The sequence below is a fragment of the Rhea americana genome, unplaced genomic scaffold (assembly GCF_003343005.1).
Source record: "Rhea americana isolate MKP2758 unplaced genomic scaffold, rheAme1 scaffold_247, whole genome shotgun sequence".
Taxonomy (NCBI): Eukaryota; Metazoa; Chordata; class Aves; order Rheiformes; family Rheidae; genus Rhea; species Rhea americana.
The window spans coordinates 884,133-908,059 of NW_028186365.1; the positions used below are offsets into that span (position 1 = coordinate 884,133).

Here is a 23,927-nt window from a genome sequence, read left to right on the forward strand (position 1 = left end):
TTTTTTTCCTCTGCTGCTCACGTAAGAAACAGCAGCCTCAGTTTCCCAGGCTCTGACTTCTGCTTATAAAAGTTGCTTTGAAAAGGAGTGAGCAAGATTTTTTGGGGAAAAAAATCAACCTTATGTAATTCCAAATAAAGAAGAATTTCCTAAGTATCAAAAGGATCATAAATACTCATTGCTCAGAGTGAACTACTGTCCAGAATATTAATTATGATTTCCTCAAAGACCTGTGCTTTTATGAAGGAATTCCTTATTCATGAGTACCCCTCTGAAAACTTTACTGTGTTGAAGTAAGAAAAATTTGTATTTCTTATATGATGAGAAAAGACTTTGGGTTTGATTCCACCTTTCTTTAGAAAGCTGTAAAGGACTTTCTTTGTGTTTCCTAATGATTTCATAGAGCAAATTCTGAATTTACCAATATAATTGTGCCAGAAATCCTTATTTTTTAAGAAAAGATTTGGAACAACTATAATATTCTTCATAAACTATCTCYCCACAATGCAGAGGTCACAAATTATACAGAATTATCTGGTGACTGAAGAAGAGGCAACATGCATCATAAAAACACGAACTGTTCTTATAATGGAGTAAATTATTCATGAGATTTTTTGCTYGTTTATAGGATGAATTCAAAGGTATAAACTATAAAATGTCTAAATAAGTATATTTTAAAACCATAAAATGTTAGAAAGCCAATACACATTGGATTTCAAGAGTGCTTTGTGAGTRCTGGGAAATGGAAGGGTCATGCATGGGTTCCTATCTGGATGTTAAAGGATTCAGGAACTGTCTATTTATATAAAGTACATGTACAAAGCATTTTTCCATAAAAACATGATTCTAGTCATGAAGTCTTAGAATGGAGTCTATTTGACCTTTCATTAAAGATGCCACTATTTCACATGTCCATTAATACTGCCTTTGTGGCTACAATCTGCTCAAAGAAACATCAACTCACAGAATCATGCAGAATGGTTGAGGTTGGAAARGAGCTCTGGAGATCATCTAGTCCAACACCCCTGCTCAAGCAAGATCACCGAGAGCATGTAAGACAGGATCACACCCAGACAGGTTTTGAATATCTCCAGAGAAGGAGACTCCACAACTTCTCTGGCAACCTGTTCCAGTGCTCTGTCACTCTCACACAGTGAAGAATTTTTTCCTCATGTTTAGAAGTAATTTCCTGTGTTTCTGTTTGTGCCTGTTGCTTCTTGTCCTATTGCATGGCACCACTGAAGAGTCCTGTCCCATTCCATTGATGCCTTCCCTTAAGCTATTTGTAGACATTGATAAGATCCCCCCTCAGTCTTCTCTTCTCTAGGCTAATCAGGCCCCAGCTCTCGCAGCCTTTCCTCAAAAGAGATGCTCTGGTCCTCTAATCATCTTCGTAGCCCTATGCTGGAATCTCGCCAGTGGTTCTATGTCTCTCTTGTGTTGGGGAGCCCAGATGTATACTGTCACTGGACACTCCAGATGAGGCCTCACTGGGGCTGAATAGGGGGGCAGGATCACCTCCTTCAACCTGCTGGCAACACTCTTCTAGTACACCCCGGGATACTATTGGCCTACTTGGCCACAAGGGCACATTGCTGACTCATGGTCATCTTACTATCCATCAGGACTCCTAGGTCCTTTTGAGCACAGCTGCTTTCCACAAGGTCAGCCCCAGCCTGTAGCGGTGTTTGTGGTTATTTCTCCCTARGTGCAGGACCCTGCACTTGCCCTTGTTGAACCTCAGGAGGTTCCTGTCTGCCCAACTCTCCAGCCTGTCCAAGTCTCTCTGAAYGGCAGCACAGCCCTCWGGTGTGTCAGCCACTCCTCCCATCTTGGGATCATCAGCAAACTTGCTGAGGAGGTACTCTGTCCCCTCATCCAGGTCATTGATGAAAAAGTTGAACAGGATGGGACCCAGTACTGAGCCCTGGGGGACTCCACTAGCCACAGGCCTCCAACTAGACTCCATGCCACTGATGACGACCCTCTGAGCTCTTCCTTTCATCCAGTTCTCAATCCACCTCACTGTCCACTCATCTAGCCTGTGGTTCCTGAGCTTCTCTAGGAGGATGTTATGGGAGACAGTGTCAAAATCCTTGCTGAGGTCAAGGTACACAACGTCCACTGCTCTCCCTCATCTACCCAGCCGGTCACTCCGTCGTAGAAAGCTTCAGATTGGTTAAACATATTTTCCCTAGTGAATCCATACTGACTACTCTTGATCACCTTTTTTTGTCCACGTGCTTGGAGACTCTTAGCATTATCAGAGACATTTTAACATAGTTCCTCCAGGAAAGAGAAATGCATTGCACACAGTTTTATATATACCCAAGCAGTTTTTGCCCTGAATTTCCGAAAATGTAGGAAAAATATCCTCACTGTATTTAGGGATCAACAGGGATTCTTATGCTATTATTTGAAGTGATATAAGTTGGAGTTTTTTTTTTCCATTAGTTTCAAGAAAAACAGTTCTCTGATGTTACTGAAGTACATACAAACTTCATGGATGAAAAAGTCTTCTTGGATTTCTGTGTCATATAATCCTGCTTCATGTGTTGTTTTATCTTTCTGGCCTCTTCCAGGCTATGTCTCTACCTCCAACACTAAATAGGCTCTGTTTTTTSGCATTCTGAAATTTCCTTTGCCAGAACAGAAAGCTTATTTTGTCTCCAAATAATACGCTCAGATTTTGTTTCTAACTGAATTCCTAGACTAAATTCTCTTCTCTTTTTGTAAACCTATTCCTCTTGTTACTCCATAGTGAGAAACTGTCTTTCAGCATCATGAATCTTGTGAGGGASATGGAAAGAAGAAGGAAGGAAGAGGAAGACGTTGGATGTGAAAAAGTCCTGTAGACAAAAATGATTTTCCCTGTTGCCTGTAATTCTGAAGGTCTAATTCTTCTGCTTATCTGATGGACTGTTATTTAATCAGAGCAGTCAATCATGCAGAAGAATAGTTTTAAAGTTGATAAGTTAGCTCTTCAGAGTTCGATCTACTGCTTTGTGGAGGGAATATTTAGCTCTGGTCATATTCAGCAATGTATCTTTTGTGCCTTCTGTGTTTTTAGAAACTAAAAACTTCTGGAGCTGYCAAGTACTTGCTTGAGATCAGTTGCAGAAACCTCAGTTTTGTAAGCCCAGACCAAGGACTCGCAGCTGACAGTTCTAAACACCAGGCTACAGAAATTGAATAAATTGAAAACTTTTATTCTCTCCTGGCACCAGCAGAAAAGGAGGTGAGGGAGAGAGATGTGAATTGTACTTGCAGGCTAATTTTGAAAGTATATTCTTCATTTATGTGTCTTCTTGCGAGCTTAAAATTTAAAAATTATGTATTTAGAGCAAGGTTTCACAGAATCACAGAATTGCAGAATGGGTAGGTCGGAAGGGACYTCTGGAGATCATCTAGTCCAACCTCCCTGCCCAGCAGGGTCACCGAGAGCATGTTAGACAGAGTTGCATCCAGGTGGGCTTTGAATATCTCCAGAGAAGGAGACTGCACAACCTCTCTGGGCAACCTGGTCCAGTGTTCTGTCACTCTCACACAGTGAATAACCTTTTCCTCATATTTAGAAGTAATTTCCTGTGTTTCCGTTTGTACCCGTTGCCTCTTGTCCTGTCATACGGGACAACTGAAGATAGTTTAGCCCCRTCCCCTTGACACCCTCCCTTCAGGTACTTGTACACATTGATAAGATCCCCCCTCAGTCTTCTCTTCCCCAGGCTTAAGGGGCCCAGCTCTCGCAGCTGKTTCTCATAGGGCCAGTGCTCTCTTGTACTGGGGAGTCCAGAACTGGAATCATGCAGAAGCATGTTTTACATGCTTTAACTAATGTTAGCCTAATTTAACTAATATTAGCCTAATTTCTACAATTATTTTCTAGCAGAAAAGAATTTGTGAGAATCAGTGGAAGAGTTCAGGGTGCTTTGCTGTTCAATATCTTTCATTCTTGAGGAGTGGGAGCATACCATATATAAAATTTATATATATATATATATATATATAAATTTTTATTTAAAGTGCATTAACTCTGAACCTTCCCTCACCTAATTAACTTATCTATCTGTCATTGAACTGAATGTACTGCCCTTTTTGTGTTCTCCCAACTTGGGTATCATGGATTGAAAATGAGATGGGTTCATGCCACCCTTCCTCTCTTACCAACTGGAAGCAAGTCATAGATAGCTTGGGAGGGATGTTCTGGGTGGCAATCTCAATGCAGAAGAGGCAGAGAATTATGAAACAGCAGCTTTGTCTGCTTTGACAGTGGTTGCTGATCTCAGGATCAGCAATGTTTTGATTTCTGACTTCTCTGTGATCCATATTAAATTGCTTTTTACACTGCACTAGGCTAAAACAGCTTGACAGAGTTCGTATTTTCATCTTTATATCCAAGATAATACTATGGATTTTGAATTGCTGGTGATTATTTTGCTTTGATTTTTATGAGGACAATATGTTTACCAGTTTGCATTAGAGCCTGAAATCCTATATCTATTTCAGACAGAAGTTCTCTTCAAATATATTTGAATTACCAGTAGAACAAGAATGGAGAAAAATAAATTCCTTTAACCTTCACTGTCCTAAGTGATATGTGAATACTACAAACTCCCCTTGGATTACCATAACTGAACATGCCTTGTTGATCAACATCAGGAATGGAACTCAAAATTAGCTTGAAATCAATAGTTTGCATTTCTGTGTTGCCTTTTTTATCATCCATAATTATATTTCTACCTGCCAATCATCTGTCACCTATAAACAATACTGTTTTTTTCTACTGCCTATTTCCTTGCCTAATTTTATTCTGTTTGAAGGTGTAATCAGCCTGTACAAATCTAGGTGATGAAAGGCACTTTTAAATTTTATTGAATCATGATGCTAGCTCCTGCTTGAGAGAGAAGAGAGAGACTGCATTGCACAAACAGGCCTTAGCCTATTTCCATGCCAAAATGAAATTAGGTGCAGCAGCTGCAGAAGTCTATTTAGGGACCATAAGCCTTACAGACTCAAAGGAATCATTTAAAGCATCCAAATAAAACAAATCCCAAGTTTATTTAAAATTTTGCATTTCCTGGAGGATTGAGAGAAGAGAGGTCCTTTATAATCTTGATGAGCCCAGAAAAATCACTATCTTGTTTTCTTTTCTGAATTTTAATTTCCCCTCCTGAAAGTCTCTCCTGACTGTTACCATCCTTCAAGCAGTGGGGTTCTGGCTAGCAGACACGCAGCTGAATGATGAGGCAGATTTTGCGAAGGGTTGATTATGCTGTCTCCTGCCGCTGGCACAGCTCCTGAAACCTGATGAAACCTGTTGCCATCTTCCAAATAGCAATGCAGAGTAACTGTCAGTCATGGTCAGCTCCCTTTATGTGATTCAAATTAAATGAGGTGTTTATGAAAAATTGGAACTCCAATGACCTTATATTTTAGACATTCTATCATAAGAACTCATCTTTCTTTTTGACTGTTTTAGAAAGTTTTCTGTAGAAATTTAGTTTGGAGCTCAGTGAGACTGCTGCAAGAAAATGTACCTGACGTTTTGCGGCTGTGACTCATGTTAGATACTCAGTAATTCGGCTTTGTGGGATCAATGGGATCACTTACAGGTCAGCATGTGCTGAAGAATTAATCCTTGATCCTCTCTGGCCTTTTGATGTAACCTTTGCTTTTGGTTTTGCTACCATCTCATTTGGTCAAGATTCGCTTCTTTTTCAAAAAAAATAAATTTTGTTACGTCTGTCTCCAATTAGTGTATTTTCGTATCTTGCCTGCTGAGGCATAAAAAAGCCCTCCATTTTCATAAAATAATACAAGATAGTAGATTATTTCATTCTGTGATGGTTATCATTTGAAAACAGTCATAGAATTGTTAAATATATGATAATTTGTCTTCTTAAGACAATATAAACAACACATTTATCACAAATAGGTTGCCTCTATAATGATGATAGTTTTATTTAGATTTAGGTTTTCCTTCCATAGGCAACCTGGTACATTTTTGTTTTGCTCATTTCTGACATGCGTGTGAAAGCTTATAATCTTTGAGATCTCTTGCACATTTTAAATTCTGAGGCATTATTTTGTTTAGAATGCAATCTAAAAACGCAGAGAAGTACATAAAATGTGCTGATTCAGATCAAATGGACCTAAGTTGTTAGTGAAAGGGATTTCAAGCTGTTGTTTTTTCTACTTGCCCCCCTTTAAAATTATGGACCAGTGTAGACTTCTAATGGTGGAGTCAATACACAACTTGCTCACCTTGCTCTGTTGAATCATCCTCTCACTCTTTCATTCCTGCAATACTTTCTTATCTTCAGTCTAGGTCTTTGGGAGAATCTGACTCTTCCTTACAGAAAACGCTAGATTATTAAAGAACCAAAATGTATATTATAAAGAATTCTGAGGTGTAAGAGAGTTAATTGGATAACTTGAAATCTTGTGAGACAGGAAATAAACYGCAATTTTCCAGCAGATAGATTGGCTTGCCTATTTGCATGTGACATAGAATAGAATCTTTTCATGTGAAACATACTCTGTATTGAATTAGAGGTACTGATCAATGTTGAATTTTCATTTGATATAAGATATTTTTGTTTGTGTTTGCAAGAATGACTAAGAATGAACAAAAGACATGATATAAGTTTTTTTGAAACGCTATTCTTTTATTAAAGAAAGAACACTTAATGCTGTAAGTGCTCCTTGCAACRTTACCAGCCAATTAAAAGTGTCAAGATCTTACAGAAAGAATGTTTCTGAAAAGATGTTCTTTGCAATTTTTTTAAAACTGACAGATAATTTATGGTCAAAGAAGTCATTTTTTTCATTGTTCTTTGAAAAGCTGTCTATCCCAAGAAAGGTAGAACAGTCACATTTTTTATTTTTGGAAATAATTTAGATTAGTTGATGATTATCTCCCACTAAAATACAGAAAAGGTCAGTATGGCTTTCTGCATGCTTCATTCTTCAGGATTAAAAATGACTAGTGTTGAATTTAATAGACCTGAGTGAAACTACATTTATGGAGGTAGCTTCCAAACTATGAATGAAGACATCAACCAAATTTAGATCTGAAATATGGCTATCTGCACTTATCTTCCAAGACTGATTCCCTAGCTTGGTAAGTCTCTGCCAATTTCTTCAGCAAATTGGTAGCTTGTGGTTGGGAATATCTGGTAGAATCARTTTTCATTATCCTGTGATGTGATAGTGCATGTAGGCCCAACAAAAATATGTGTGGGAAGGGGATTGGGATGTATTTGGTTTGTGGCTTGCACAGCTGCATGATCACAGTGGTACTTGAGGAGTTTGTTGTGCGTGCCAGAGACGGGCTTCTATTTCCCAGGCTGGCCTGCCCAAGGTCTTAGGGGTAGGGTTAGGACAAACAGAAGGAGATAAGCTGGAGGCGCTGTTGGCATTGGTGTGGCTAGGGGCTGTCCAAAGAAGTCATTTGGTGGCAAGAGGGCTGCCCTGTGAGAAGTTTCTGCTCTGCAGCAGAGGTAGGGTCTACCTCCAAGCTATGTCGTACAAAAATCTGCTACGGTTAGGGTTAAGTACCCGTCGTGAAGGAACCTTGTGCAGGCTGATATCTAATGGATGAGAGGCAGAAGTTTCCTTAGCCTTGAGCTATCCATGCCTCTATGGTTTAGTAATATTTTCCATGGACAGTCACTTTTTGAAGCATTGTTTATGATTACTGAACCATCATGATGGAATAAAATATATTTTATGTGCAGAGTAATGGCTTGCTATACGTTGGCAAGATAGCAGAACAACTGAAGTTATGGACTAAACTTTGATGAATCTGTTCAAATCCAAGGTTGATTTTGAGATAGTGATTTTCCACAGTGGAAACATCTCAACTTGATTACAAGGTTAATAAAGAGACTGAGCATAAATCTTGAACTCCAGCAGAGTTGTACTGTAATTGTAAAGTGTAAATTACAATACTCTAAGTAATTGTAAAGATCTTGGTGCTCATTTCATCCCTMATACCTCCTGGCTGGCCCAAATTCCTCCTTCCCGTGAGAAAAATAAAAATTCTGTTCAGCAAATTTTCAGTATATGGGCATAGAAGATTAAGGATATGGTTATGTTCTAAGAAAATGTGCTTTTTAGCTCCATGAATGCAAATTTCAATTTTACTTCCATAGGGCTGTATTCTCACAATGAGAACAGCTTAGGAATTGTGGCAAACAGCCTTCAGTTAGGCATGTCTACACTTTTTGTGCTAATTAGTTATAGTCCTGGAGAGTATTTTCCCTCCTTTTTAGGTCTATCATGGCCTATTTTCTTCTTCAGGTTACTCTTCAGAATTAATATGTATTACCCAGCCATTATTAATAATTATAAAGAGTTACGTGAAAAAATCTTTACCTTAGAGTCATACACCTTTGTGTTGAGTACACTGATGTAAGTAATGTAAGTAATGTAAGTAATGATGTAAGTAATAGCTGCTCCATAAGGTTTAAGTTAAATGATAGCAGTGAATACTTCAGTGTCAGTGGATTAAAAAGTGATCAAATGAAGGTAAGATTAGTTTATAATCTATAGAAAGAGAATGATTTAACATAAAAATGACACTAAATTACATGTTAAGCAGAAGCTTTAGATTTTAATTAGATTAACCAAATATGCATCCTTTTCCAAGCTTTATCTATTCACGCAACCAGAACACAGTTCATTTCAACATTTCTGGCAGCAGCAACTGATGAGGTAACTGCTAAACTGATTTATTTTACCTCATCTTTTCTATTTAGAGTATATTTTTGAGAGATATTTTAATGCATCTTTGGATGTAAGATGGCTAGAATTCTAACTGCAACCTGGGAATGAATGTAATGATTTATATTCTTTTAGCTTGGTTAACATAGATATACAGCTTACTGAGTGGCAGCTTAGTAGGTACTGTATGTGAACTCAAATTATTTTTCCTCTCAGGTGATGAATGACATTAAATAAACTGTCATGAAATAATCCATTTCTCATCAATCTTCAATTTGTTTTCCTCTTTTACAACTCAGTTGACTCTATATCTAAATGTGTGTCTATCCAGCAGATTTGCTGCCCTTTAGTAAAAATCATATCCAGCTAAAAACAAATGAATTCTTCAGCTGGGAACTACTTGTGATTAGAAAAYATAATTCAACTTCTTTTGTTCAGGACGGTCTGATCCGGAAGATACTTGTAAGTTTGTATCTAATCTTCACATACATATTGTCACGACTGATGGGAGACAGAGAGTAGTAGGCAGGGACTGGGAGCAGCTGCAGCCCCTTCTGTTTCTTGGAAACCAAATGGAGAGAAGGAAAAATCCTCATCCCGGTTGTGGTTGGGAAGCCAAATGTCTGTGCTGTTTGCTGTTGTAATCTGTCAAGGCAGGGAATTTGTGATTCTAACTGACATAAATTCTCAGATGATGAATTTGAGTCTTTTGTTTTTCTGACATAAAAGAAGGGATGGGAAGAAATCAGAAGCAGTGAAAACAGATTTTGATTTGCTTCTACTGCACAATGTATGGATTTAGAACTTCTGATTCCCATAAGAGAAAATTATGTGAGATCATTTCAAGGAGTTTTTTTTCCCTAATATTTTCTTTGTTTGGTTTGTCTGGGCTGATTGCATCTAGATGACCAGGTTTCAGTGGTCAGAACTGCTTCCAGGTTGCTGTGTAATCTTCACTAGCATTTGCTTATCAGCTTTCAAAAAGGGAGAAGGGGTCAATTACCACATCTTGCAGGTACTTGCTGTCAGTCCTTGGTATTAAACTTTGCCCAGACAACCAGGGTAGGTATTTTTTTGTAAAATTCTAGAAGCCATATTGGTTTAAATTTGCTTTTGGTTAATCTCTGTGTTTGGCAGCCCTGTTACTGAGGTACTTCCAGTTATGACTTTTCCATGTTACAATCTATTTTTTTTGTGTGTAGATTTGTTTCTTTTACAGCTGGTTTCCAGGACAGTTTGATTTGTGATAAAGGATATGTAGTGATTCAAAAACTATATTTAAAAAGCTGGAAGAAAGCGCTGGCATGAAATACAGGCTTATCAGTGGTCAGTTCAGAATGGCACCAGTGTGCTAATAGTAAACATCATCATTGACATCATCTTGAGTATCTTCTCTACTAGTTCTCTAGGATGTGATAAGAATATAACCCTTCGAATTATTTTTTGGTCTTCTTTTTTTTTTTTGCCTTGAGATCAGTTCTTCTGAATATGTTTGCATGTTTCAGATTTGTACTCTTGTTGTTGCCTATCTCTGTAGAAGCCTGTTAATCTTCATTATGCTGTTTTACTTTGTCCCTGTTTTTCCTACTTTGGTTATGTCTTTAACTGCACACTTAGCAATCTTATTTCTGAATCATGGTTTGTACCATCAAAAAGAAGATAACTCATAATGTCTATGATAACCACCCATTTTATCAATTTTTTGATAGGAAGCAGTTTTGCAGTCTTTTTGAAGATTAATGTTTGCATCAGATTCTTCAACCTGATTTTCATTTAGGAGGGTCTTTTGTTAATTTAGATTAGATTCACTATGCAGAATATGCCTTTTTTGTCCTTTTATTCTTTTGATTTGCATGAAGATAGGATTTATGGAAAAGTTATTTCAGTAACTGGTTGACTGGAAGCTGGACTTTGACCCCAGTAACTTCCATCACATCTACAAGGAGACTTTTTACCTTTTTTCTCTGGCTTATATTACATTTATCAAATTACATTGCAGGTACTTTTGTTCTCTCCAGTTGTGAATGGGACAAAGCTTCCTTTGTAGTCTCTTCTTCAAGGCTAGATGTTTAGATTTCTGTGCTGGTAAATATTATGAGCACATACTTTTTTATTTCTGCAATACTTCATCTTTCAAAGATGAGATAACAACACAGTGTTTAAAAGTTCTAGTCTAATATTTAACTATTATACACTTTAATCAAGCATATAACACAGAAGATCAATAGACTTAATCCAGGTTAACTCTAAGGTCAGCATATACAAGAAACTGGGGAATAAAACTGATTTAATTGCCAAGAAAGATCACTTATCTTATAAATTTTAAACAATAGGCTATTAATAAAGATACAGATTAAATTCAATATCTTCCACATACTTCTTGAAACTCTTTACAGTCCATAAATTTACTTAGAGATATTTAAACATGCCAAGTTTTTTTCAGTAAGAAAAAAAGTAAAGAGCAGACACATTTTTCCTCCTACAGATCTGCCTAACAAGATGAGTGTCTGATTGAAACATATTGTCTGTTCTGTATGCATAATATAAACTATACAGAATCTTTTGATCAGTATTTGTCAAAAGGTGACTCGAAAGTCTGTTTCAGCCACGTGTCTTAATTTTATTATTTTAACTGGAAATATGTAGCTTTTGYCAAGTTCTGCTGCTGTAGGATCATTTTGTATATACCTCATATTTCTGGTTGAAGAGATGTGATTGTTGCAGCACTTTGGCTCTGAACAGAAAAATGATCAAGCAACTTACTGATGCAGAATACAGCTATTCACCTATTGGATGATGGCAGCCCTCAGACATGTGTTTCTACTCAATTTTGTTGCCTGTAAAGCCTTCTATGGTTTTGGTCTTTTTGACTGTATGAGAAACCATCTATCCATCCTTGTCCTCACCATGACAATGGGAATCAGATGGCATGTCYAGAATGACTTTCCCTAGTGCTTACTGTCTGATGTGATGATAGGTTGTTCTAGGGCAAGATCTTCAGCTCTGAAACTTCCCCAGTTACTCTGACAAAGCCATTGTAGCCTTTACTTTAGGATGTAGTACCAGGGTCAGTAGGAGAAAACAATTTTTCTGAAGGTATGGCCTATTTATTTATTTTCACTTTTGAAAGGGGGCAAATGCCTCTTTATTTGGACTGCATTGCACATACCTGCCAATCTAAGTTCACTGCAGGAGATYAGCATCCTTGTACCAAAGCTAGGGTCTTCATTAGCAGTTGAGGGTAAGTGGAAACTTGTTCAGAACCTACCTGGAAAGGGATTTATACAGTTATAAAGTATTCCCCTTTTTCATTTGTCACTCTTTACACCTGCTAAGTAAGCCACAATTAGTGTTGTGTTTAGAAAAAATGGGTTAGTTGTAATTCAGCAGCAACATTTGTTATATTCATGATCTTGTTCATGAGAAGAGGGGAAACACAACTTCTTTCAAGCCAAGAATTTTTTAGTGTAATTGAAGTCTTAACAGTCCAATTCAAGAATTGTAGTTAGTCCAGATCTAATTATTGTAGAAAACAGAAGTATAATAATGCAGTAAAAACTGTTACACACACCCTTAATTTCCACCCCTTTTTCTGTCTCTTATGCTCACCCTGAGTCCTAAGGTTGGTGATTTCATTCTGGTTGGAGGAATGTTAACAGTGAATTGTCACCATTTGGAGTCTGTCGCCAGGAGGAATACCATGTTCGTCTTCATGTTGGTGCTTCTTTTTTCCTCATTCTAGGACCTACTTGGGCTCATTTCATATGTTTTCTAATGTGCTTTTACACCTTTGCTCCATCTTATTGACCTGCAACTCCATGTTACATCTGGATGCACTATATTTGGTGCCTTTTATGTATGTTAGATATTATGTCTTTGTTCTCCTTTTCACCCCTTCAACCAGTTTTTCCTCCAGCTGGATATTTTTAACTGACCACAGGCGAGTTGTTTATAGCCATGGGTCTCCAGTGACAAGCCTGTGCCCCCTCTCTTATCACCCCATGCTTGTACTCCTCTACTCCGGTTCCTACCTATCTCTGTTTCTCAAGGCCTCTGCTCTTGCACCAGGCCTCTGTTTCTCACCACTACATTGTGTTGGAGTGGGAAATGTCTCATTCTACATAGAATACGTGCTTGTTGCTGCTATCCCTAAAATACCACACAAAGATAAACAAAAGTAAAACAAATTAGCCATAGACACCTGGTCAATTAGAAAAGTTGCTGTCACAGCCAAACCAAGTAAAGGGAAGCTGCAGGCAGGTCAGGGAAAGCGTAGACAGAGCAGATCTTACAAACCTCAGTCCTGAGGCCTTGCAAATTCTGCATGAAGCTTATTGCCTGATACTGAGAATGGCAATACTAAATTACAGGGCTATATCATTACACATTGACACTTCCATAAAAAAAAGACTGTCATGAAATCTCTATCACCAAAAATGTCAGAGCCTTGGTTTTCTGTCTGGAGTGAAACATTTCTCACATTGCAGTAGAGTGCTCTATCTAGTGATAAATGATTGGGGGGAAAACAGACTGCTAGTAATTACATAGTTTTCCTTTTGTTCTTCCAGCAGTTTTTTTATACTTAGTTTTGTATTTGTTACTTTTCTAAGACATCAAGAATTTGCTATGCATTAAAAAGGAAGGTGAAGAGAATTACAATTTTCTGACTTCAGGAAGCAGTTGGCAATCAAATAACTCTTAAGTGCAAATCTATTGCTATTGACTTAGCAATAGATATCTCGGGTATCATGCAAGTGATGGGAATGGGAAAAGAATAGTGGTAGTTTTCAGCACAGCTAGCTGTTTGAAGGAAATTTAAAAAAGAGCTACATCACTGAGCCATGCTATGTGACTAAAGATGGCCCACTTAGCACAATCCAATGCAGAAAAGCAAAAATGAAGTTAGCAGTAACAAGGAGCAAAAAAACCAGCCCTATCAATTGTGTGACTGCATAAAAATGTAACAAATGAAGGAATTTTGCTAAATAAGGTAGTGAAGTTTTTTGTTATTGTCATGAGCCTTTTGCCAGAAAAATACTGGGTAGTGTAAATCTGATGAAATGAACATTAATCAGGAACTAAAGATTATAGAAGTTATATGCTCCCAGTAGGATACTCCTTGGTCTCAATTCCCCATTTATTCTAGTTTTTTGCCTTTGTGACTACTGATCAGAGTCAATAAGCAAGTGTTAAGTTATGATACTGCACAGTATTTTTTACGAATATTTTCTARCTAGCAATAATGATGAAGTTTATTTTCTAAAATTGACATCACTGCCGCAATGAATTGAAAATTTGGATTAAGTACCTGGAATGTGAGTTAAGTACCTGGAATGTGGTAACTTGAGTTACCAGTTCAGATTGAAGACCTCGTCTTCTAAATTGTGTCCGAAAAGAACAGTGGAGTTATACAGGTTAACATCAAAGTATTTCATAAGCATAATTGGGGACAAGTGTGCTAATAATTACTATAGAAGTTGTAATCTAGTCAGTATTTGCTCTTGTTCGTCTCTGAAACGTACCCTACTTACTGGTTGACAGTTAGTGTGCCTACATTAGTGGTGTTACTTGCCTCCCAGTTCTACTTCAGTATCATTGTTGCACATCTACCTTGCTTTCCATTTAAGTAACATTTCTGTATTCAGTGTCTGGGCTAAACCTGCATGGTTTTGGGAAGAAAGCCAAGTTCACTATGTAATTTTTTATTTTTAACCTTTTTAAAAAGAAAATTGATCTAAAGGTATTTTTACTATATAGCAGTCATTTTAAGAACTGTTGCTAGCAGATGCCTGAGCTCAGTTTTCCATTGCAGCTGCACTCTGAGTGTTACCCTGGAGCAAGCGATCATTCTGGCTCGGAGCCATGGGCTACCTCCTCGCTATATCATGCAAGCTACAGATGTCATGCGCAAACAGGTAAGATGCTCTTTACGGGAAGGATGTTACTGTTTCCTAATGAGACTTGTTATCATCAAACAAGAATGACTTGACCAAACATTTTAGACTCCCCATCTTAATTTTTATAATGCCAGTGTGAGAGTTGTCTTGGTTGGGTGGGGAGGGGAAGTGAGCATTGGCTGAAAGGTTTTCTTTTTCTCTCTCTCTCTCCCTCTCTCTGCCTTTTTCAATAATAGAATGGGCTGGTTTTTACCAGATRTTTGCTTTCTGTGTATGTGTAAATGGATCCTAACCTTTGCAAGGTTATGATTTTACCTAATGATTTTTATATAACTGCTGTGGTATAGTCTTTGCGGTTGCAGTAAATCAGAATAGTCTGTTGAGTAAGAGCATCTTTATCTTAKTAATAATTAGCCATAAAAATAACTTACTAGGATTATTAATTACAATTAATAAAAAGTGACAAAAGTGACTCATGTACTGAATGAAGGGGAAATACAGGAGGGAAGGGGAAATGAATACTGTGGTTCTTAACTTTGAAGGCAAGATTCCTGAGGGCGTTGTACTTACTTTGAATAATATTTTTCGCTATTTTGATCTAATAGAGTATTAGTATTTAGAGACTGTTGTGAACAGCTGATCACCTCAGCATTACTTCTTAGCAGAAAGGTCTGACAAAAAAATACTGGTTAAGTTTAAAAAAAGAGAATATCAACTAAAAATGGGGACTAGACTGTACCCTGTATTGGCACAGCTTCTCCTAGAATATCTTGTTATCAGATAAACACTTTGAAAATAAGTTTGGAGTCTTGGAAGAAGTTCAAAGGAGAGGCATGAATGACCCAGAGATTGTTAGACAAGCCTCATGAAGTGAAGATTAAACAGCTCAGCCTAGTCACTTGATCAAAGAGAGGTTGAGTGGTGGGAGGACTTAAGCACTGTGTGCATATGGAACATATATCCTCGTCTGTGGTACCTTTCAACCTTATGGCAAACGCATAAACAAGAAACAGGATACACAAGTCAAATACAGACAAATTCAGCTTCAAAGTAAGTGCTATTTACTAGCAAAAAAGGTTATTAAGTATTTGAACAATTAATCACAGATAAGACTCACTTTTTCTGAATTCTAATTTGCATCTAATTTTATTATTTCCATAAGTTCTAGTATATATCTTGTGCAAATCACAGTTTAATTATGAAAATGATTAAACAACTGTGCTTTACTTCTAACTGGCCCTACATAAAGTGCATATACAGTAGATCAAACCTTTAGTCTATTAAAGCAATAGTGTTGATGTTCTCACATCATAGATTTTGATCAATTATATTTAAGTGTTACTGCCTAATGTGGTTACTTCTGAGTAATGAGTCTCATTCTTTTTCGTATCTGACTTTCAGTTCCTTCAGTGCATGAATTAAGTTTCTGTAGCAAATAAATACCCTCAGGGTTCTTGACTTAGATCATGTAGGTGCTCTCAGAAATTGCAATTTTAACTTGACATTAAAAGAAAGCTGCTGCAGTGTAATAACAAACTTGCATTTATATGTTGATGTTTCTACTCAACTTCTAGCAACGTGCACATCTGGGTATTTTACAAAGAAACTGGGCATAAAGTACACATCAGCTTTCAGAGATGTACTCTGTAAAACTGCACATTTTCAATGTATGGTTCTGGTCAATTTTTAGAAAATGTTGCATTTCTGGATCTTTTAGTAATGCATTTAATGCACCCACAGACACTGCAGAAGAGTCTGCTAGTATATATCAAGTATATATCAAGCCAGACTTTGTTCGCACATTCTTCCTCTTGTAGGAAACCACGGTGGAGCTGAGAGAGTCTTTTAGAATCTTTTGTTGTAGTTTTAAATCAGTCTTGGAGTTCTGCAGTAGATGTATAATCCTCCATTAAATTCTAAATGTTTTGAAGTAATTTCAACAAACACTGGTATTTTCTAGAAATCTTTTCCTGATTTAATGCTTTAATAACTATAGGATTTTATCATCAGGACTGTACAACACACAAAGTTTGGATTAAAAAAAAAAAAAGGCATTTTGGGGTTTGGTGTAGAACATTTAGAGGTCAATACACGTATGTTTTTCCTGCCTTAATGTGGAAGAAAAACCCTTTACAGTAGCCCATTTTATAGTGGGAAATTTTTCTGGGGAATAAAGAGAGATTAGCCATAGGGAGATGCAAATGAAAGGATATCTGCTATTCTGGGGAAGCCAGCAGCATTATCTCCTAGCAGCTCTGAACTTTCCACAGGAAATTGTCTCTACCAGAATTGTCTCTAAATGCCTCTTTTCAGCTTAGGGCACCAGTACTGAATAATTGGAGAAACCTGATTTTGTGGATGACCTCAGGAAGTGCGTTTCTCCATTAAATTGAATGAGGTGGTGATCATGCTTAACGGGACTCCTAATAGCCCTGGCCCTGTGGTTGAGACAATTGTCTGAATAATTGCCTTATCAGTTATAACTGGGTACACACAAGCACTTATCTTGCAATAACTAAAGAAAAGAGAGCAATTTATGAGAGATGGTATGAACTGGGGTCTGTGGGATAATTTTAGATAAGTGTTTTCTCTTTTTCATCAACTTATCCAGTCTAAATTGATTTTAAAATGAAAAAAAATGGCAAAATATTCCAACTATCCTTAACCTTATTTACTCATGTATATTTATTCATGTAAACATCTTTATCCACAAGTTACTACTTAGAGCATCCTGACAGAACTGTCTTCAAGAGGCACCAAAATGTAGATAGAGGCCTATAAAAGGAGCTACAAGAGGCCACAGGGTTATGAGTGAGAGAGGTAAAAAGCTGATAAAGAAGAAAAGTTGGGAGAGAATCTGTGTTGTCTTTTAAATGAATAATAGTTTTTCCATGCATTTTCATGAATATAATAAAAGCATTGCATTTGGAATAATTCTCATAAGAATGGTGCTGATTTTGTACTGAGTTGGGCTTAAATAGAATTTATTTATTTTGACTGGTTTTGCCAGCCTTAAATTATTGTGTAACTTCAAAATAAACCTATCATTTATTTTTCATGGCACTGAAAATACTGGTTCATATATCAGATTCTAGATTGATGATGGTACCTCCCTATAGTTAATGGCATCTTTCTTGAGTGCCCTGGCAGTACTGGTATACAGAGAAAAAATTCTAGAGTCACTTAACAAAAATACTTGTTATGCCTACATAAGACAAAATCAGAGAAGTATAAATTAATGGTATATTGAAATAGAAATGATACTATAGTGCTAAATGGACACTAAGAGATACTATATAGCAAGTTGTTAGTAATTCTTGGGGGCTTTTCTCCAAAAGAAATAAGAATTTGGTGGTTGTAATTTGTAGGTTTAATTTTTCTCCTGATAAACAATAAATTACGTGGCTGTATAAAGCTAGACTCCTTTTTAAATCAGTACATTTGATTTATCATGGGAGCAAGATGTTAAAATAGATTTGTCTAGTCAGTGATGTAAGTAAAAATAGGCTGGTTTTTGTTCTCAGAAATGGTCACAGCATTGAAGTTCATATCTACATAAGATTAATTTTGATAGTTTTCCCATGTATACTCTATATACACTGGCTCTCAGTTATGCTAATTATATGTCAATCTGATCCACTGGTGGTCTATTATGACATTTTTTAATTTTTCATAAAATTTTAGAAAACGGCACTGAGGAAAGGATGCTGAAGGTGGTGAAGGTCTAGATTTAATGTGTCCAGCCTTTTGACCAAGACTGGATCAGCTATACATTATTCATGACAGACACTTGTCTTACCTGTTCTTAATCCTCCCGTAATGGAGATTCCTATGCAGTGCTCCCCAAACAGTCTCTTCCAGAGTTTTATTATCCTTTTCACTAGCATGTTTTACTTGGTGCCTAATTTGAGTTGGTGGTAGTTTTTGTTTTGTTTTGTTTTTTGCTTTTTACTTTTTCTTTTCCAATCTAAGGATGTATTCTGTACTATACACTGTGGACTTAGAGACTAGCTTTTGCTCCATTTTTAGCAGTACACTTTTATATATTTGATGATTATCATTTCCCTGATAACTCATCACTGATCTAGATTGAACAATATCCGTTCATCTGGCCTTTCTTTGTTGGTTGTGTAGTCTTATGATCTGATTGTTCTCCCTACTCTCCTCTGAACTCTTTCCAAGTCTTTGATAAATATGAGGACTAACTATGAAAACTTACAGAAGGACCTTACAAGACTTCATGATTGAGTAGTAAAAAAAAGATGAAAATCAGTCTAGATAAATTTTAAGTGATGCATGTAGCGGGGGGGGAAATAACCCTAAATCCACGTTCAGAATGATTGTCTGAGCTGACTGTTAGATATTCTATATAAGACCTCAGGATATAAAGTCTTACTGCCAGCAGGTTGAGGGAAGTGATCCTCCCCCTCTACTCAGTGCTAGGTAGGCCCCATCTGGAGTGTTTTGTCCAGTGCTGGGCTCTCGAGTACAAGAGAGACACAGACATATTGGAGCCCCACTAAGACRGCCTTTCCAACCTCAGCCGTTTCATGATTCTGAGAAGCAATGATCGAATGTTGGGAATAGTTTAAGTTCAGGGACAAGGGACAGTTTATGTTCAGGGACATCTAGGACTGTTCAGCTTGATGCGTGAAGGAGGACATGACAGAAGTCTAAAAAGAAAACCTTTATRTGGCATGGATATGATGGATAGCGACTGACCATTGTCTTTTCCCATACAGAACTACAGGTTTCAGATGTACATCAGATATAACTGGCAAAACAAGCAAATACTTGGTAGTTCCTCACACAATAAGTTAAGATTGTACCTAAGCTGTGGCTCTCCCACAAGGATGTTAAGCATATTAAATTATTCATAGTTTCAAGATGAGACAGGACAAGATCAAAGAAGAGAATCACTAAAGATGATTAAATAGGTACTTACTGCTGAAGTAAGAAGCTCTTGAGTCACTAATGATTGAATTCGGGGAGAGATCTTGGGGAAATGTCATACGATTGCCCTGTTCTGTAGTCATATGCCTTTGACTACTATCAGAGACAGACTAATGAACTAGATGTAAAGCTAGTGAAGTCACTTTTAAATTCTTTCTTCAGTTTTGTAGGTATTCTAGTTATTTTCTCCATCAATGTCACTATTTTTCCTAAAAGTAATTTAATTAAATAATTCTTTTTGTGGCACATCTCTTACATTAAGTATAAATACTTGTCTGTGTGTCATCAAACAGCCTTTTTCGTCTTCTGAGCCCATTAGAGTAAACTAGTACTCTGTCAATTACCCGGGTACCAGATCTGAAACAAATGCAAGCTCTAATCTTACTCTACTAGTATTCTGAATCAATGGTTATACTGTATTTTTACATTGTATGCTGCTGCCACTGCAGCTCTGTTTCAGATGTAGAGCATGTTTCACACAAATCTAATATCTCACTCAGCCAAAGTACATATTTATATAAAGACAAGTGAAAGGATTGTGTTTCTTTTCTGCATATTGCTTTAAGTTGAAAATCAATATACTGATTTAACTTGTCTATCACCTTAAAAGAGGAGAGTTGTTTGGGGATATGAAGCRTATTTATTGATTAATCGTATGCCATAATTACATTGATCTAGAATGTCAGAAAGAAAACCTGGGTTGGAAAAAGTGAAACAAAGTTGTTGTTTGTGTTTTACAGGGAGCAAGAGTACAAAATACAGCGAAGAATTTAGGAGTGAGGGATCGAACGCCACAGTCCGTCCCAAGGTAACTGTTTGTACTCTAGACTATGATTTGTGTAGTTAAGGCCAAATGGTTTCCCAGAGGCTCACAAGCTAGCAACCAACACTAATGGCGTTGTATTTTGGTAATGGTAAGATTTGGCTTTTAACATGCATAGGATCAATTAGGTTCCTAGCCATTCAATTTTAATTAAAGTAATTAGTTGTAGAAGTTGCAGCTGTGCAGCACTTTAAAACTTACCAGTTTGTTTTCATAATTAACATGAATTAGATTTCATTATTCAAAAATTGGTAAGTCCTTCATCACTTATGTTTTGAGAGAAATATTCATAGGTTAATTCCAAAACCCTATTTTAATGAAATACTGCACTGCAATATCTTAGTGAAATCACACTCCAGTTGCTTTTAGAGGTGACATAGTCTGTCTTGTCCTGAAGCATCCATTAGATTAAAAAGCTGCATAAATAWAGAACAGTTATATTTTTCAATACTGTGATAGATTACAGGCACCTGAAATATGTTTTAACAAGCATAATTCTTAGAAAGGAAAGTAACAACTCCAGTGTTCTTAGTTTTGTGTTAAGGTAGTTGTGTTAATCCAGCTATCATTTAAATTTAAAGCATAGTGTTTCTTGATGACTAATAATAACACATTGAAGTACTAACAGATATGTGGGCATACATAACAGACCCATTGTGGTGTTTAAATTTCAACAAGGGAACAAGGTATTGGTAACACCTGATTGAGTGGTCTGTGTTATATAGTATGTAGCCTCACAAGAAGGACTGCTTTCTGGATTCTGACCAGTAATTTTATAGGAATCTTATCTTATGCAGTTTGCTCCCCTTTTCTCAAGTATGCCGGTTTCTTCCCATAGGGAATCATTGGCCATAGTCTGTTCATAGGAGATCAGTGCACGTTGTGACTTGTTTGTGCTTGATCTAATTCTGGAAAAGGAGTACCCTTTAAGTGTACAAGGCATGATTATATTTGCATASCAGCATCTCATGCCCCCATATAGGGCAAAGTAGTTGGACACCTTCAATTTCCTCTACCAATTATGGCAGTGAGACAGAATCTAGCAAGTGACTTAACTTAGTAGTCTGCTGGAAATACTTATTTGCATTTTAACTGCATTCTAAGAGGTATTTTCAGCCTCATTTCCTTTTTTTCTGACAGGACTTTTAACAAACACACATCATCTATTGAAAGATTTGTGTTTCATATCTATTACTGTGTCTACTATCTAATCTATCCATCAGAACTCAAGCCCTACAAATGTGTTTACAGACTTATTCCAAATAGGTAGATACATTTTTTTTTAACCCTCAGAGAGGATAGATGGTCCATATTGGTGATCCATGTTGGGAAAAGGAAAACTATAGCAGCAGTGCAGGTGGTCTTGGGCTTGGGCTGGGGCTACTGTGATTAGCTAAGCCTAGAAACAAAAGCAGTAATATGATGGTTTGGTGCAACAAGAGCAATACCCTACTCTCAGGCAAACTGAAGAAGACAGACCAAGACGTCAGCCACACTGGCACCCCAAAACTTTGGCGCTGTTCATTAGTATCAATAAGTAAAAAGAACACTGCTAACATTCTGCTGAGCTAATGACTCTGGCATGAATATCCATGCTTGTTGCCTGTTCATGCTGTTAAACAAAGCTCAGAAATACTTTCAAGGATAAAGGCCAAACCTGAAAAACAGCATTTGCAAAAGTGCTTCTCCCAAAGACAGAATTCTGAGTCATCAAAAAGCTACAATGTAGATGAAATACAATCCAACAGAAGTATTGAYTGTGAGGTTGGGAAAACGACTGGGAAGGATTCTGTATTGTGTACATCTAGGAGATTCTGTATCTTACAATGTGGTTTTCAGTATGGAAGATACCATTGGTATTTGAGGAGACGTTGATAAGATGATCATAAAATGTCATTTTTGAGAGCTCATTTCTGTTATAAAAGTTCATCTCCATTACTCCTCTGTGACATTGAATAGGTATGTTCTATTGGGGCAAGAGAYATTTGGCTGGGTAACCTCAAACACGTCAATATCCTTCTAGTTTTCCAACAAAGAATCTTTCGCCTTAATGGGAATCCCCACAGAGTACATCCATGGAACAGTTCTCTTTCATAGCTCCAGTAAGAGAAGGACACCCTGTTTTAAGCTATTATTAGAAGCTGAGCAACAAAGAGTATCAGCAAACCCATGACCAGTAAGGTCATTTTCCTTTCTAGCAGATGAGGGTATCTCTTCTCACATTAATGATTAGTTTAAAGGCAACCCAGGACCAACTATCTTGCACTGTGGGAACCAAAGCCCTAAAGTAGCATTTTGTATAGGAAAAGCTGCATGAGCTTTTCTASTATGAACACTGATTCTGGCCTCAAATAGACTCTGTTGTGACATAATTCTGCAGATGGCCAAAAGTTTGTGGCAAACCAGGTCTAATTCTTTCCCCACCTCTAAATGAGATAGTAGGTATCTGGATTCAAAGCTTGTGTCATAAAGCAAAAGTCCAAGTTCTTAAAAGGAAAAAGTTATAAGTAATTAGCCAGGGGATATTTATTAGCTTTCTTGAGCTGGCAGTCTGAAATATATTAGATCAATTAGGAGAAGGTCACTTCTCCCAATTGAAACTCCTGTAACTTAGCAATGAAGGGCTAAAAGAAAATTATCAGATGACTTTAGAACATAGAATGAGACAGAGATGCATCCAACATGCTTGCAAGTCGGTAGCAATAACAATGTCCCAGGAATATCTCATTGGCCTCAGTTTTTGGGGTTTTTGGTGTACCATTAGAGATAATAAGCCAYGTAAGTTGGAATACTCATCAACATGAGTGATACTTTCACTTTATGGGTAACTTATACTGTGGGTCATCAATTCTTTGATGCCCTTTAATACCATTAAAGACAGCTCCATTTAAGCGTGCTTTGCAGTCATTRTCTGTTCTCTGCAGTTGTCACTGGTCACTGTCTTTTCTCAAGTGATTTGTATCGTCTCAAACACTTGTTACATCCGTATTTAGCCAGAAGAGGCCATTTCTGTTCCTAAACTGTCTTCAGTATATAGCTCCTTAGGGATTTATGCGGCCTCCCTGTAAATTTATTTAGAGTGCCCCTCCCTCACTTGCTCTCTAGACTATAACCTTAAAGTTTACCATTTTAATCTGAAAATTTCTGAGACCTCAGTACTTCAGGCTGCACTTTCCTGTATATTACTCAATTGAAGTAAGATTTTGCTAAAACTCACAATAATTAACCCCACTGTGATTCCTGACTTAAGTAAGATTCTGACAGTCAGTCTATCTGTCTTCTGCCTGCTGTGAATATTATTGATTTATTACACTGACAGAATTAAATAATTCAGAATATGCCCTGCTTTATTTCTCTCTACATACKCAGCTATGTAAAGCTATATACCAGACCTCATTCTGTCTGGTAGATAAATACGAGATCTATGTCTGTTGGCTTGTGTGTCTTCTGACAAAYACACTGGCTTCTGCAACAAGGCTTACTTGACCTTAAATGGTCAAATGACCAGATGACAGGGTGGAAGTGGT

The 23,927-nt window shown here is 37.2% G+C and overlaps 1 protein-coding gene across 1 annotated transcript in view; it reads left to right on the forward strand.

Annotated features, from left to right (window-relative positions):
- PREX2 (phosphatidylinositol-3,4,5-trisphosphate dependent Rac exchange factor 2) overlaps positions 1 to 23,927 on the forward strand; it is a 179,135-nt gene that overhangs the window by 148,294 nt on the left and 6,914 nt on the right. Inside the window, exons 39-40 of the mRNA XM_085306783.1 lie at positions 14,540 to 14,642; positions 20,318 to 20,385. Of these exons, the coding sequence (XP_085162909.1) occupies positions 14,540 to 14,642; positions 20,318 to 20,385 (171 nt within the window). The remainder of the gene's footprint in view (positions 1 to 14,539; positions 14,643 to 20,317; positions 20,386 to 23,927) is intronic.